Here is a 17,462-nt window from a genome sequence, read left to right on the forward strand (position 1 = left end):
TATAAACGAATAAAACTCCAAATATGTAGGCGCCTATAGTCGTGGAGCGTGTCCCAGACTGTAGAAACTTAGCCCCAATAAATTAGCCGTGATTTGTGGCGAAAATGGGCATGCGTGTTCTACACGAAAATGGACTCTCTCGCTCATCGCAAACTTTGAACGTTCAATCCTTCCCTGCTATAAATACACAGCTCCATTCTCATTCTCACCCACACTTCAAACTGTCCTCACTGGCTTTAAAGAGCTCTGCTGATTGGCTTGTTTTTTCTCAACAAAGTTCAATAGAGATGGCCTCCACCAAACCCATACATGCGGTACCCTCATCCTCCTGCATATTTGGCCTCCTCATCATGTTAATGGCGGCCATTACCGTGCATGAAGTGCAGAGTGCGTTCTTTGATCTATTTATGTGTTATTCTTGATCCGTGACACCTTGTTATATCATTTCCTTACAGTGTGTAATAGTCATTGGATTAATCATAGAGGTCTTGCAGACGTCACATAGTTAATATGTTTGGGTGATGTACTGTATTTGTTCAGGCGCCATTATCAAGTGCGAGGAGCTTCCCGCGGAACTCTGCGCTTTCTCTGTTTCGTCGTCCGGTAATAGATGTGTGCTCGAGAAAGTTGTAATGATGGACGGCACTTTGCAATTTGAATGCCAGGTAGCTTTTGATTGTTAGCATCTTCAATCATAAAAACCTCAGATTACACAACCGACAATTTTAATAGATACGTCATTAGATACGAACAATATGGTCACGATATCGAAAAAGACTAACCCTAGGTGCATATATATTATTAGTCGTCGGTTGTATTGGCGGAGAAATTGGTGGGATGGATCGAAAGCGAGGAGTGCATGAATGCCTGCGGCTTGGAACGGATGGCTGTAGGAATGTCCACCGACTCTCTACTCGAACCGGAATTTACTAAGAAGTTATGTTCTTCCGAGTGCTGCAACAATTGTCCCAACGTCGTCGATCTCTATATCAATCTCGCTGCGGGAGAAGGTCGGTCGCTAAGATTCTCTTTCTTCCAATCTCAACAATTCATCTTTTAAGTATTTAGATAATAATAAATTTGAGGCATGGTAATGGCAGGAGTATCTCTATCGAGCATGTGCGAATCTGAGAAGAGGAAGTCCCAGGATCAGATCAAGAAATCTCGGTCAAGTTTGTCCACATCAAAGTCAAGATTTCATTCCAAATCGATTGGAACCCCGGATCGTATAGCATCCTCAAAATAAAGTTAGAAATTGCTGTGCAGTCGTACACATCCACGTTTAAGGTAGATGACTATTAGAATGGTTATTTATTAAAAAAATATTTTTTTCCTTGTTCGGTAGTTTTTTTGTTTGGGTGATTTATTAGGTTTTACTTGTGATTCAAGGAGTGATCATTAGTGGTATCTAAATAGTCAGAGTTATCTGGGGATTGCAGCTTATTTAGGTCACACCAGTTTTTAGTTGACTTTATTTTTTAGAGTGTTTCCTCCCCTAACCTAATACATAACCACCTCTCAAGTTTAATTCTAGATAACCTTGCTACTCCTCAATCACTTATACTAGTAAAACTTAACTTAAACTTTTAACTTTATATTAAAAAAATCACTTTAAAAAATCTCAATTTAAATAAAAATAAAAATAAATCACTTTAAAAAAATCACACTTAAAATACCATAGAATAGGAAAAGGTTAAAGATAGAAAATTACGTACAAAATAAATTAAACTGTATTAAAATATATATAATTAATTACTTTAACCTCAATGTTGTATTAAATTATTTTAATTTTAATATATAGTATACAAGATCCCTTTTCTTTAGGAATTTAGTGATTTTACTTTTTAAAATTTACAAATATATGTATTCTCTTCGAATCTCCTTGAATATGAAGATATACATTTTTAAAACAAAGCAATATACATTTTTCAAAAAAAAAAATTTAGAAATTTTAATAAAAAAATATAAATAACATAATCATAAATTCATTTTAATTTTAATTTTTTAAATTAAAAACTATTTTCTTTAAATTGTTTAGATATTTAATTTATTTTTAATTAATATAAATTTAAATTGATAAATATTTATAATATTAGCTTATTTTATTTTAATTCATATTCATATTTATCGAATAAAATTTCCCAATTAATTTTTTTAATCATTTTATTTTATGTATTAGTTTTTATATTAAACATTTTTGATATATTAAAAAATTTAAATTTAAAATGAATTTAATTTGTTTTAATCTTTTCTCAAATAATGTAAAACATTTCACTACTTTAAATACAAATATAATATTTTAAATACAAATATAATATATAGAGAGTATGATAAAATAAAAATTCTAAAACAAGGGATTAATGCAGTTTCTGTTGATGTTATTGTTTGCAGGATCATTGTGCTGATATCTCTACTCTGTTCGATGACAGCTTCAGTTTGGTGTAAAGGGAAGTTAAGTCCGTTTGACATATCTCAAATTAAAATTGAACGAAATCTCGAACGTGTTTTTAGGTGCTTACTGGCTTATAGCATAGGCATACAAGGCAGAGATCTACCAGTTGCATCTCAAGTATTTAATGGCAGACTACCAGAGAAGTTCCAATGTATACATGATGTACAATATATTTGATATCAGAACGGCTTCAGCTTGTCTTCTTGCAGAACTTTTTTTTAATGGCTCAGTGACTACTTCACACAGTAAATAGTGGAAAATGCGACCGACAATCGCTGGAGCATTGACAATCCTGAGCACGATATTTGATCTATAATTCTGAAGGAAACTTATTTTGATAATAATAAAGGTTTTATTTCACACCTGGATTTCATGGCCGTCTGTAACAATAGAGGAATAATCGAGATACGTGTTTCTCAAAGGAGTTGATGGATTCAATGCAATCATTAATTAATTGAAAAGGAAGCAAGAAGGCATGGCTTAAAACATAACATTGTTATTTCTTAATTATATTTTTAAGATTATTAAATAAAAAATATGTAATTTTAGTAAATTTTCTACGTCTACGATACTTGGGTTTTTGTTTTTTGGATTTAAATTTTTATGTCTTTTTTTTTAAATATACAAGTGAATTTAATGTTTAAAAAAGTTTATATTTTACTTCACCGATAAAGAATCTCGAATTCAAAATTATAATTTTAATAATTTTTTATTTAATTTTGAGCCATATTAACTATTTTTTAAATTTTGACAAACTTAAAATTTATACTATATTTTTTATTATAATTGGAAATCTAACTAATAATTTCGTCCACTACATTCTCAATTTTTTTTTCTTGTCAAGTTGTCCAATTTCCCTACAATCATGTGTTTCCTATTAAAATTAGGAAATACTTATAGAAATGGTGTTGTCTAAAGACATCCTTGCTTGGGATATTACTCCTCACTAGCACAAATTAACACTTTAAATAGGTCAGATTAGAGATGAATACCATAAGAAAAACCATGGGTTGTGGTAAACATGGAGCCCAAAAACTCCTAGTAACTTGGCCGAGTCATGTTTACCCAAACCACTCTAACAATTCTCCACTTAAACCTCACTCAGACATATTAACTAGGTCCTACTTGCTTTTTGTTGAAGCTCATATAAAAAACTTACCATATACTAAATACACTGGTAACTAGCTTGTGTATCTATTAGTTATCTAGGACACCTTTTCAGGTATAATAGAATTGAGAAAGTGGCTAATGGAATGAAAAAAACATATTATGGATTTTTAAAAAATTGTATATATATATATATATATATATATATATATATATATATATATATATATATGTTGTAGTGGCTGCAACACCCTCCAAAATTTTGGCTTGCATCCAAATTTTGGAGCCTTCCTAGGTTTCTACCCTTGATGGTCGCAAATACTCAATCTCATCCCATGAGCTCTTGTCGAGTTTTCACACCCTTTTTTCTTAGTTGACCACCAGTCACCTTTTGGCATGTTGATCGCTATGTCATGCTTGTGAGTTTGTTCTGGCATTTTGAAGGTTTGTCTTTGTGTGTATGAATTATTTTCGTTATTTCAACATTGGTCGCGCTCACACACAAAGTTATAAACATTGCCGCGCAAGTGTTGTCATGGTCATTCGAAGACAGATTTCAATTGTCGCACTTGTCACTTTTAACCTTTGAGTCTGTCCCAGATTGCACAAATATGCCTACCAGTGATGTGTGCAGTTTTTCCCGACAGTGCTCTGGAGCCTCGCATCCCAACCTATGTTGTGCTCTCTGTAGTTTCAGTGCCTTGTCCCTCTCCTGGTCACCTGCACCGTAAAGGAAAACAATGCATCAAGTTAAACTATGAGATTTTTGGATTTGATGTCATCTCGTCATGAGTGATTGTAGGAACATGTACATCGATGAAACATGGCGCGATGACAAACATGATGTAAAAGAGGGGCATGCTAGAAGACTTTCTCGTAGTTAAATGAACACATGAAGCACATCGAGCAAGCGAGCAAAAGGGACACATTCACATGCATCATCAAGCAAAGACCAAGACGAAGACCCCACACACTTTGTGAGGCAGAGGTGAAGACATGTTACACCATGAGCATATCATCACTCGCCAACACATTAGCTCGACACAGACACCACATTCAGCCAATACATGTCAACAGTGTCATGTCGAGTTGTCTCATGAGTTGTCTTGACCACATCACTACTATGGGCCATACTTGTTGTAATGAATGTAATGTAAAGTGGAAGTCCAAGAGACCCACATATGAATTCAAAGGGTCATGTAAATTTGAAAATTCATAGGAAGTCAAACAGTCATGAGGGAATTCGAAGAGTCACAAGAGTAAGTTATACCCCCTTGGCTATATATACCCCCTCATTGTATGAGCAAAGGAATTTTCACCTTAGCTCCTCCCACATAGCCTTAAGAGTTTGTAGTCTATTATCTGAGGAGCAAGGAGTGGCTCCAATGTCCCACTACTAGGACTAATGATATATGTTGTAAAAATGTGTCTTGGATCTTTTTCTTAATTCAGAAACTTGTCTCAGGCTAGCACATTTTCACGCATGTTTTGTCTCCATTTGTAAGACTATCCTTTAAACCTTTGTAATGCATGTTTGCTTAACCTATACTATGATAGTTGAACTACTTCGGTTATTTTAGTACTCATATTGTTGAAGATATGTTGTATTATATATCAGTGTTGTCCCATCTGTGTGGACTACTCCATCGGACATTAGACAAACCATCTTTGTGTTTTCTTGGTTTTAACAACCTTCATCCCCATGTGGACTATTCCGCTAGACGGTGTATGTGTTTTCCCTTGAACTTTGGTTCTCACGACTCCCACATCCGCTATGGATTATTCTGCTGGATGTTGGACATGCCGTTCTTGTTGTTCACATGTGTTTCTTCCTAGGTTGAGACTATTCCCTCTCATCAAGAGGCTCATTTTACCTCCCCCCTTTGTCAATAAGAGAACCCAGAAACAGAGTTACATTACGCACTCACTAGGCACACTCACTTTGCTTTCTTGAAGTTACAAGCATAACACTCTCATTTGCAGAACGTTAAGAGCCAAGGAAAATATCTAAGAGAATGGCAACCAGGCCATTGTATGAGATGGGACTCCTACACCAAACGATGTGAGGTCTAGTTGGGACTTCATACTAGGAAAATCCCTTGAATGTTGGGCGGTCCATCACTGTCAACATTTTTAGTGCTAGAAGGAGGGCTGCTAGTTGTTTATGGCTAAATCTCTTCTCAACCCCACGTATCCATCATCTGGTCAAGGAAGTAACATGAAATCGCTCTCTCCCACACATAACTTTGAATTTGGTTACTCCTCACCTCCCAGACCCGAACAATAAATTTCATATCACTTTTTCTTAGTCCATCCCATTAGTCGTTAGTTTGCCAAAGATGTTTGACTAATCCCAGGAGTGCACAATCTTCCATCTTCACAGAGGAAGCAAAAGACTACACCCACTAGAGTGGTAGTCTCGTCTGTTGAATAACTAATGCTCGCCACTCTTGAAGAGCTGGCTAAAGTTGTGTTGACGATGCTGGACCCGCCAACATGTCAGGGGATCTCCCCGGTAAGAAGTCCCAACCATACCTCAGACCGTTTGGTGTAGTAGTCCCAATAGTGGGTCATATGGTAATGCCTTGACCATGATTTTTCACAAAGGCAAGTACGATAACTCTATTTGTAGCAAGGGTGTGACATATGTAGTGAGCCAAGGAAGGTGCATGAGAGGTTCTAACACACTGGGGTTGAGATGAGTGCGCCCCTTGGAAACCTGTGATAGCACGGAACTAAGAAGGGAACACATGAGCCAAGGTCCATCACAACATGGAAGGAAAGTTTGTTAGCAATCAAAAGTGATGGTTAAACTAACAGCACATTTCAGAAAGATTCATACATACATACACAGATAGCTATACATGCATGCGTCAGAAAATAGACATGTATATCATATATAGTAAACCAGATAGCATATAATAAATACAACATATACATGAAACGTGTTTCCTCTGTTATATTAAGAAGTGTAAGTTCCAGTCATACAATACATCCATGTCCAACCACTAGTTCTGACAGCGGAACGTTACAGCCACAACTGCCTGCTCAAAAGAGATGTACTAGCTTTGCGCAGTGGAGAAGCCAATGCTTGTTACAATATTGTCCAAGCTCTCTCCAAGATAGTCTTATCGGAAGCTTGGCTAACCAAAAGCCTATACAATGAGTTATGAGGGACTTTTTATAGCAAAGGGTGGGGTGACCCTTGGCATTCCCCTTTGTGACAGTTCATCTACCCTTATGACTCTTCATCTACTCTATGATTGTTACATCCAACTATCGACACTTTAACTTACACTTGACAAGACATTACACTACAATTCACATGTACTCATGTGAGACAAAATGGCTTGAGCAAGCCATGCTAGACATCACTATGACTCAGACAACTGTTGGAAGACCAACTCTTCGACATCTTCATTGTGGTTGAAATTAGTGTACTGATGCCAAGATCGGTAGTCTGCGATGGTGTCCATATGCTCCAAGGTGAATTATTTCTGGACCCTAACTCTTGTCTCCATAGCATTCGGGTACACTGCTCGGGCTCCTCTGTCTAACTCATCTGAAAGAATTCGCATCATTGTCTTCAATGCAGCCAGACCAGGAACATACATGTGCATGGTGTATGCACTGATGGGCAAGTTTGGGATGGTGGCAATGTGCATCAACTCGTTAAAAAACGAGTCAAGCACTAGTCGAACCTGTGCCTTCGTCTTTGCCTGGGTGAGAGACACAATAGATGGGATCACATGTGCACACATCACAACATCCATAATCTTGAATACACGTGCATGGGAAGCCTGTATGCTAGTGATGAGCTGTAGAATCTCTTCATAGTTACAGATCTGACTCCAGATATGTGCCTTCAACTCGACCGCTCTGGGGTTCATCATCTTAGGAAAGTGAAGCAGGGCTGCCTTGTATCTCATCGTCCATGTTTGCATGTAATCAACAACAACATGCACGTTTTCCAAGATACGTGCTCTTCTAACACTCACTAATGCCATCCATTAAGATGGATGACTACTTTATGCATGGTAACACTTCATCTAGTATTGCCTTCTTCAGTTCTGCTCGGGCGGATGTTGTAACCAACCCTCCTCCTTGCTTGGTCGTCTGTAGTTCCTTAGCCATCCGCTCATTCTCAACTATCAAAAAGTGAACACTTGAGCTAGTGGCTTCAACATATGCTCTGCTAGCATTGGTCAAGTCTGCTAGATGTTTGCGGACATCATACACGATCACTCATTCCTCAACTTGCGCAGGAGATGTATGATCATCCAGAGTTGACACTCTAGGAGACTACACAGTTCTATGTTGAGACTTGTCGAATGAGATGTTGTGCATCTCTCCTTCCATATGATCTCTAAGGATCTCAGTGCCTCTGTGGTTGCTTGAGACTTTCTCATCTTCTAGATGCGGTGAAGCGAGTAAGTAGATCTCTTGGTGATGAGGCCTGAGGTCGATGTCTTGTTCCAATTCCTATTTCTCCATATCCATATCCAACTGTTGAAGTGTTTTCTCTATCTCACAAACGAAGTATTGCTCCTACGATGGTCCACCTTGTCTGCCTGATGCTAGTTGTTATGATGAGTCCACTACCGGTACGGGAGTTGCTTCATCCGTCTGCGCATGTTGCGCCCCCATCTGTACCTATTTTTGTTGTGCTTCCCTTTCCTATTTGCGCAGCTCTTGTTCCTTTCGGAGTTGCTCCTTCAACTCATGCAACTCCTTCTCTATTTCCTCCATTCTCCATTTCTCCCTCTGCCTTTACGTGATTGACCTATTGTGTTATTGCCTCTTTGACTCTATGGCCAAAGCTCCTTTCTCCACGAGTGGATCTGCTCAAAACCTGCAACTTTTCTCTTCCTTTATGTGATCGACAATCTTCCTCTTTCCCTTGTCACGCATTGGTATGTTCACCTCTACTGCTGCTGCTACTTCTGGCACTCTCTGGGATGCTCCAAGTTTCTTCGTTAACCACTCCACAGCAAAGCCAACCTATTCATTCGGTCTGGAGAAACTATAGCAATATCTCCATGGGTCCTCCACCGCCCAATGAAATGCCCCATGGGTCTAGTTGAGCTGTACTCTTGTCCAGTGATTTTTCACAAGATAATGTGGGTCATATGGATTGTAACTTTGGAGGTCGAATGGATACTTATTCATCTACTCTGCTTCGACATCCGCATGCTTGAAACTTCGGATCTCATATAACCCAATCTGCAATGGAAGAGCAGGCCAAGGTGCCTTCTTCTTCTGCTGCTGCCTAGCTGTCATTCCTGCCGAGATGTGATATGCTACTTCCTGGATGATGAACACCTCCAAGTAAAACTTTGGTAGAAAATGCAGAGGTTTCTCCGCACTATGTATTCGTACGAAGGTGTCGGATGGTGAGGCATACCAATTATCTATGTGTATCATTGCCTCCATTGTTTCTTTCGACATGCAGAGTGAATCTTTTTCGAATATCATATTGTAAACCAGGGTGACAAAATGATCAAACAACCTTGTGATAACTCCTTTGAAGCTGCATTTGGACAACATCATACAATAAATGTTCACAGTAGTCTCCCCTAGTGACCATGCCCACTTGAAGCCCGGAAAATCCTGTCAAGAACAGAATGCATCAAAGATGTTTGCGGACATGTAGATTTCTTCTTTCATACCTTTGGGCTACTGTCGAGCCCTCGTTACCTATTCCTTCAACTGATGAACCAACATGCCAGACTAGTTACATGGTTTTCCTTCTCTGTCAAGTTGGTCCAGCGCGATCACCCAACTTTGTGGGAAGGTTTCCGTGCTTTCTTGGCCATACAGTCGACATGCAAATATGACCAAGTATTGATACGCCTTCTGCATTATCATTGTCTTGTAGATCTGGTTGGGTGTCATCCTGAATATAGCTGGCTGCTTTACCCAGTTCTTCAGAATGTCTCTGGAATTGGCATTGTTGTTGGGGTAAGCTGAAGGAAGTCTCCATGATAGTCACAGGCTCCAACATTTGATACATCTCATCATAATCCTCCTCCCTAAAGGTTGCAATGTTTGTCCCGTTGACACTGCTCGAGGTCATCGTCTCGAGATCAATGTGTGTGATGACCTAGTGTATCATGTTCGCGCATGGGAGCACAGGATATCGGCATGCAATCTGTTACAAGCCAGACATGTGAATTTTCACATACACCTAGCGGTCTTCAAGGTCTTCCCCAAATGTGCCTGTAAATGCATCATTGACCTCTTTTCATTTCGTCATTATGTCCTTGTTTAGAAATAGCTTGGTATCTTCATAGACCAATCTACTTGTGGACACTCACTCAATTGCTGCTCTAGTTGCACTTCCATCAGTGTCCTTTGATCCTGCTCTCTTGGAGGCCATTGATCCTGTATTGCTAAGAGGTGGATGAAAACTTGAAAGATATGGAGACAAAGTGACATGCATGGAAATAAATATGTCAACAAAAACCAAAACAAATTTGGGAGCAACATAACTCATATGTTGGGATTGATAGGCAAAGATTGCACAATTTCTTCTAGGAGACTGGTTGACTGGCTACTAGAACTACACAAAAGGAAGTTTGGGTTGTCTGGGGAGGCTGACTGGCTACTGGATTTGTGCAATGTGCAATCCATATTGGCTGTTGATTGTTGGGATTGCACAATGCGTAATTCCAACTAGCAATGATTCCAGGCTCAGTGACTGCATTGAGCAATTTTCTGGGCAAGCAGCCACTGTCCCTTAGAATTGTGCAAAGCAAGCCTGCAAAACAACTGCTGGGAAGAAATTCGCATTTCTAGAGAGGAACGCAGAGCCTTTCCTCTCAGGATTGCGTAATATTATCTTGGTGAGGTAAAGTTTGGGCCAAGGCTACCCAGACCCGCCGATAGACAACTGAATGAAAATGCTAAAGTAAATGCATGGTGATACTGAGTGTAAGGAGAAACAAATGATCGCGCATGCAAACATTGAATGAAAGATTCAAAAAATAGAATAACATGCATGTGGGTGAAGCAAGTCACTGAATTGGCGACTATTCATGCAAAACAGTTTCATGCATGTGACAACGGTGAGATAGCAACGAAAACTAAAACGGTGCTAGTACAAGCTAGTATGCATGTAAATGACAACAAGCATTCATAGGAATCAAGCAGAAAACACTCACACGAGTGAAAACACAAAAAGCGATAGAAATGCTATAAAGGACAAGTTGAGACCACCCACCCATGAATAGCTGAGCTGGATGTGCTGAGGAGTCTTGGATGTGCTATGGGATGTCAGAGCTCCAAGATCAATGTGAAGGAATGAGCTCTGATGTTCCGAATATATAATTTTTGGCTCATGATGCACATGCCACAAATATAGGAAAAACCGACACTTGGAGGAAGGATTCTAAAATGATTTTTGCATGTAACCTCTAGTGCCTAAAAATAGCTCCCTGAATCAAGGGATGCATTTTGCATGTTTCCTTTTTCTATTCCGAAAAAAACAAGCCATGCATGCAAGTCATGTTTCCTTGGTCCTGGGTAGAATTGGTCAACCCAACTACACATGCAAGAGGCTGCTCAACTGCTAGCAGAAAATGCGCATTTCTGGATGGGAGTTGGGTTGAATACCTAGTAGATTTGCCGAATTTCTGGGTAGAGTAGCTGGCTATTGCCCAGGAATGTGAAATTCCTAAGCTAAGTAGCCCTGCTGGGAAGAATTGCACAATTTTCTGGATGAAGCCTGACTGGCAGAATTGCACAAATTATGAGTCCACCAAGCTTCCAAACTGAGTTGCACAATTTCTGGAAGGAAAGCTAGTTTCCCTCTAGAATTGCGCAATTTCTTGAAGGAAATTCTCAGCCTGCAGCTAGACCAAGTCTGGAGAAACAACCTGTGAGGGGAATGCATCAATCTCTAATAGACAGGCTTCCTTTCTACAAGAAAATCACTGGAGCTTCTGTACTTGATGAAGCAAGACACGCTACTGTGAAAGGTTGGTAGGGAGGTTCCAAAATTAGGCTAAGGAAAAATTTTGGAGGGTAGTTGTAGTTGCTACAACACTTGGCGACACACTGGTAGAACTCCAGCTCTCTGAATGAACCTTGTTCGTGAAAAAAAAAGTCTCACACCTCCTAAAGTATTGTTCAATTCTCAGTTCGTCTTGGTTTCACACTAGCCTGATCGTAAGATGCAGCATTTGCCAAACTCTTGGTCGATTGACACACATTCCATGCCAAGGCAACATAGTTGTTTTGATTCAAGTTGAGGGGTATATGGGTGCATAAGCAATATAGTCATCAGAGTCTTAGTTTGCTCTCTAGTGTTGCTCCAGTGCCAACAGGCCTGGACAGTACCCTCGCAATGTCACACAGGAACGCAAGCATCACTCTGCTACCAGTGAGTCCGGTTAGTACCCCGACAAAGTTAATTACATCACCTCTTTGCACAGGAAGCCTTTCTCTTCTTTTGACTTATTCATTTTTCATTTTTTCATTTTCACTTTTTGATTTTTTCATTTTTACAACTGTGCATGTCACTTATTCATTTCAGAGGGGGAATAGGGATCTCGACTTATTGAGAGTAGAAGAGGTTGTTCCTTTAGAAAAGTAGTTTATTATATATCTTTGACGTGCCTATTAAGGTTTTCCCCCTCACCTTACTCTACTTGACTGAGCTGACAAGGGTTAACACAAAAACAACCAACTGGAGTAGGTGACACTAGTTAGCGTGCAGGCGTTGTGTTTTCACCAAGGTTCACCTTCAATAGTATGTATTTTCCTTCGACATATCATGGAATAAAGGTAACAAGTTCATCATACAAAGTCGGGATGACAGATAACCAAGTAGTGATAACAGTACAAGGCCTCTTGTACTTTACCTAGCTTGTTTCAAGAGTCATACATGGTTTCATGCGAAACTAACCTATGAACAAAACAAGCAAACAAACAAATAAACAAAGTAGAAGTAGAAGCAAATGTGAAAGAAAAGTGAGTAAGAAAATAAGCAAGCAGACAAAAAAAAAACAAAACAAGTGAGTAAATAAGCATGCAAGAAAACAAACTGAAAGAAAACACTACTCCTACATCTAAGCTAATGGTGCATGGGCCTAATCACGTGAATTGATATTTCCAGTGCAGCCACCAGCACATTGGTTGACCCATGTTGGTGAAGGTTGGGTCCGCGAGCAACCTAGTTGTGCAGACCAACAAGCAAGAAATATATAACAATGAAGACAAACACACTTCATGTTTAAAAGTGTCCACGGGACATAAGTGAGTGAAAGTGCATGATATGTGGTCTGTGGACTTCTCATGGTGCTATGTGACACTACGTATAGCTTTGAAGCATATGCACATTCTTGACTATGACAAGCAAGAAAATGAAAGAAACAAAGACAACTTGTGTCATGCACATGTGCTTGCAATGTAAGATTCCCCCAATGCATGAGTGACAGGATCATGCAGTTCGAGTGTAGGAAGCATGATTTGTGTGTGAGTTTGATCTTCAATGCATATAGATGAGTGATGACGAGCATCGAGTGATTGAATAATTTCCTGATCGAAGGCGAAACTAACCCCAAGAGAGCGAGGGCCTGACATAACCATCAACTCGGGCTAAAGTGCCTCGACAGTCTTGGGTGTTTTTACTTCATCGTCGGATAGATCATCATAAATCAGTGGCTTCAAAAATTAAACTATGATAGAAACATGATCATGATAAAATATGGGAGTAAATGGATCACGACAACCACGATTAGAAAAATCAATGATTTCATCGACATCCTCATGATCTAATGAATCAAATAGAGGGGTAGATGAAAATCAAATAAATTCATCCTCTGTGTTTCTAGAAAAGGCAGATGAAAAATCAAGTGGATTTTTAATGAATAACTTATCCTCTCCATTTTCGGATGATGGACTGACATACGGTGTATCCTGCGAATGATAAAAAATGGGTGCATCTGTGGATGAAGCTACACATGCGAAATCATGGATGGCAGGTTCATCAAAGATGTCAGGGAGGAATAGAGGGGGCTCGACCGAAAGGGTGTCATCCTTCTCCGAGTGTTGATGATCAAGATCCTAGTCATATTCTTCATGAATGATAACGCATGTCGGTTGTGCAAAACCAACCCTGTCAAAGGTTGGATCCTCATTCACAACAAGTGTAGAGTCCAGAATGGAAGAACACAAGACAATATCATTTGGAGGATTAGCCAAGTACGAAGACGGAGGTTGTGGAACAAAATGCATGTGACAACTCGATGGACTCACAACCAAATCTGCACGAAAATTAAGCGAAGTGATGTTGGGAGGATGTGACAGCTGAGCAAATGTATGAACATGATCTCCCACATCACTCTGCAGTGGCACAGCGGTTTGATGAGGGGACAACAGACAGTCATGTGTGACAATGACCGTTTCTGTCTAAGATTGCACAACTCTATCACTGAAGAATGCTGAGTGAGTCTTGATTTCAACTTCTTCTTGAGACGAGCAGATTTGTTAACAAAATACTCGAATCGGTCCCAAATATAGAAAAATTGCATCTAGCTCTTCAGAGCTTGAAACTACAAATCATGAAAGTGCTGCCAAAAATCCATAGGAGATTCATGCGGAGCCTTTCGTTGTTGTAGAAATTTTTGGTCAAGATGTTCTGGATCAAAATGATGGAAAGTGGCTTCAATGAGATCATAGAAGTGCTCAAGTGAGTGCATGATGTCAACCGGTAGGCTGCACAGACACCAATGTGAATATTTGCGAAGTGTGTATGCAAGCAGCAAGCTGACCTGTTCGTCATAACATCCATCTTCCTCATGAAGCATGGAAAGAAATTCATGTAAGAACTTAGGCCAGCCCACTTCGCCTTCACCATCATACATGTAAGTGGACAAGAGATCAAAGAAATCCCTTGTGATGGTGACATCCTCGTGATTCGAAAAACATCACGGAGGGAGAAGAGTACAAGAATCCATGATAGATACAGAAAGGTTCAAAACAGGATGAGAGGACATAACTTGTCATCTGGCCCTCCTTCTAGTGCAAGAAATGATGATAGTGTTGGACCCACAAACATGTCAGGGGATCTCCCCGGTAAGAAGTCCTAATTGGACCTCAGACTATTTGGTGTTGGAATCCCAGCAGTGGATCGTATGGTAATGCCTTCACCACAATTTTTCTAAGAGGAAAGTAAGATAACTTTGTTGGTAGTAAGATGTGACATATGCAGTGAGCCAAGGAAGGTAAGTGGGACGTTCTAACATGTCGTGGGGGTTGAGATGAGTGTGCCCCTTGGAAACTTGTGATAGTACAGAGTTAAGAAGGGAACACATGAGAAAATATGCATCACAACATGGAAAGCAAGTTAGCTAGCAATCCAAAGTGATGGTTAAACCAACACATTTCAGAAAGATTCATACATACATACACAAATAGCTATACATGCATGCATAAGAAAATAAACACATATATCATTAGAGTAAAGCAGATAGCATAGAATACAATACAACATATGCATAAAACGTGTTGGCTTTGTTATATTAAGAAGTGTAAGTTCCAGTCATACAATACATCCATGTCCAACCACTAGTTCCGACAGGGAAACGTTATAGCCACAACCACTTGGTCCTTCAAAGAGATGTACTAGCTCTACACAATGGAGAAGCCAAGGCTCGTTACAATAATGTCCAATCTCTCTCCAAGATAGTCTTATCGGAAGCTTGGCTTACCAAAATCCTATAAAATGAGTTATGAGGGACTATTTATAGCAAAGGGTGGGGTGACCCTTGGCATTCTCCTTTGTGATAGTTCATCTACCCTCATGAATCTTCATCTACTCTATCACTATTACATCCAACTATCGAGACTTGAGCTTACACTTGACAAGATGTTACATTACAATGCACGTGTACCCATGTGAGACAAAATGGCTTAAGCAAGCCATGCTAGACATCAATATGACTCGTATAACTGTTGGAAGACCAACTCTTCGACATCTTCATTGTGGTTGACAGTAGCATACTGATGCCAAGACTGGTAGGCCGTGATGGTGTCCGTGTGCTGCAAGGTGACATATTTCGAGAACCTAACTCTTGCCTCCATAGCATCCGAGTACACTGCTCGGGCTCCCCTGTCCAAATCATCTGAAATCATGTGCATCATTGTCTTCAATGCGGCCGGACCAACAACATACTTGTGCATGGTGTTTGCACTAATGGGGAAGTCTGAGCTAGTGGAAATGTGCATCAACTCGTCAAAGTACAATTCAAGCTCTGGTTGGACCTATGCCTTTTTCTTTGCTTGGGTGAGAGTCCCAATAGATGGGATCGCATGTGCTCACACCACAACATCCATACTCTTGAATACACATGCATGGGAAGCATGTATGCTAGTGATGAGCTGCAATAGCTCTTCATAGTTCTAGATATGACTCTGGATACATGCCTTTAGCTCGACCACTATGTGCTTCATCATCTTAGGCAAGTGAAGGGGGGATGCCTTGTATCTCATCATCCATCTTTGCATGTAATCAACAACAGCATGCACATTTTCCAAGATACGTGCTCTTCTAACACATCGTTGTTTCCATCCGTTAAGATGGACGAATTCTTTATGCATGGTACCAAACTTGGAATACAACACCCACATGACTATGTCAATGGACAACACTTCATCTAGCATTGCCTTATTCAGTTCTACTCAGGCAGATCTTGTAACCAACACTCCTCCTTGCTTGGTCGTCTATAGTTCCTTAGCCATTCGCTCATTCTCAGCTATCAAAAAGCAAACACTTGAGAAAGTGGCTTCAGCATATGCTCTGGTATCATCGACCAAGGCTCCTGGATGTTTTCACATGTTAGAAATGATCACTCATTCCTCAACTTGCGTAGGAGATGTATGATCATCTAGAGTCGACACTCTACGAGACTGCATAACTCTATGTTGAGACTCGTCGAATGAGATGTTGTGCATCTCTCCTTCTGGCTGATCTCCAAGGATCTCAGTGCCTCCTTGGTAACTTGAGACTTGCTCATCCTCTGTATGTAGTGAAGTGAGTAAGTCGACCTCTTGGTGATGAGGCATGAGGTCGATTTCTTGTTCCAATTCCTGTTGCTCCATATCCATATCCAACTGTTGAAGTGCTTGCTCTATCTCATGAACAAAGTATTGCTCATGCGATGGTCCACCATGTGCACCTGATGCCAGCTATCCTGATTAGTCCGCTACCTGTACGGGCGCTACTTCATCTATCTGCACATGTTGTGCCCCCTGTTGTACCTATCTTTGTTTCACTTCACTCTCCTATTTGCGCAGCTCTTCCTCCTTTTGAAGTTGCTCCTTCAACTCATGCAACTCCTTCTCTGTTTCCTCCATTCTCCATTTATCCCTCTTCCTTTCCATGACTCTCTTATCGTGTTATTCCCTCTTCACCTCTATGGCCAAATCTACTTTCTCCACAAGTGGATATACTTATAACTTGCAGCTTTTCTCTTCCTCCATATGATCGACAATATTCCTCTTGCCCTTGTCAGGCTCTGGTATGTTCACCTCTACTACTGATGTTTCTTCTGGTGCTCTCTGGGATGCTGCTTTAGGTTTCTTTGCTAACCACTCCACAACAAAATTGAATTGTACATTGGGTTAAAAGAAACTGTAGCAATATATCCATGGGTCCCCCTTTGCCCAATGAAATGCCCCGTGGATCTAGTTGAACTGTACTCTCATGCAGTGATCTTTCAGAAGACAATGTGGGTCATATGGATTCTAACTTCGGAGGTTGAACGGATACTTCTTCATCTGCTCTGCGTCGACATCTGCATTCTTGAAACTTCGGATCTCATATAACCTAATCTACAACAGAAGAGCAGGCCAAGGTGCCTTCTTCTTCTAGTGAAGCCTAGTTGTTAATCCTGCCAAG

The 17,462-nt window shown here is 40.0% G+C and overlaps 1 protein-coding gene across 2 annotated transcripts; it reads left to right on the forward strand.

Annotated features, from left to right (window-relative positions):
* The first annotated feature begins 226 nt into the window (after positions 1-226).
* Positions 227-2,812, forward strand: LOC149153079 (uncharacterized). Of its 2 annotated transcripts, none has more exons than XM_089441305.1 (5): positions 227-387; positions 541-665; positions 806-1,010; positions 1,101-1,287; positions 2,392-2,812. In XM_089441305.1, exons 1-4 carry the CDS (start codon positions 288-290, stop codon positions 1,244-1,246), a joined length of 576 nt encoding a protein of 191 aa, XP_089297431.1. In that variant the 5' UTR covers positions 227-287; the 3' UTR covers positions 1,247-1,287; positions 2,392-2,812. The 2 variants fall into 2 exon arrangements, with proteins under 2 accessions (XP_089297431.1, XP_089297432.1); XM_089441306.1 differs by having other exon boundaries at positions 1,101-1,247.
* The last annotated feature ends 14,650 nt before the right edge of the window (positions 2,813-17,462 follow it).

This window comes from Pinus tabuliformis, chromosome 9 (genome assembly GCF_031772625.1).
Source record: "Pinus tabuliformis cultivar Carrire ecotype Pingquan chromosome 9, CPIR1, whole genome shotgun sequence".
Taxonomy (NCBI): Eukaryota; Viridiplantae; Streptophyta; class Pinopsida; order Pinales; family Pinaceae; genus Pinus; species Pinus tabuliformis.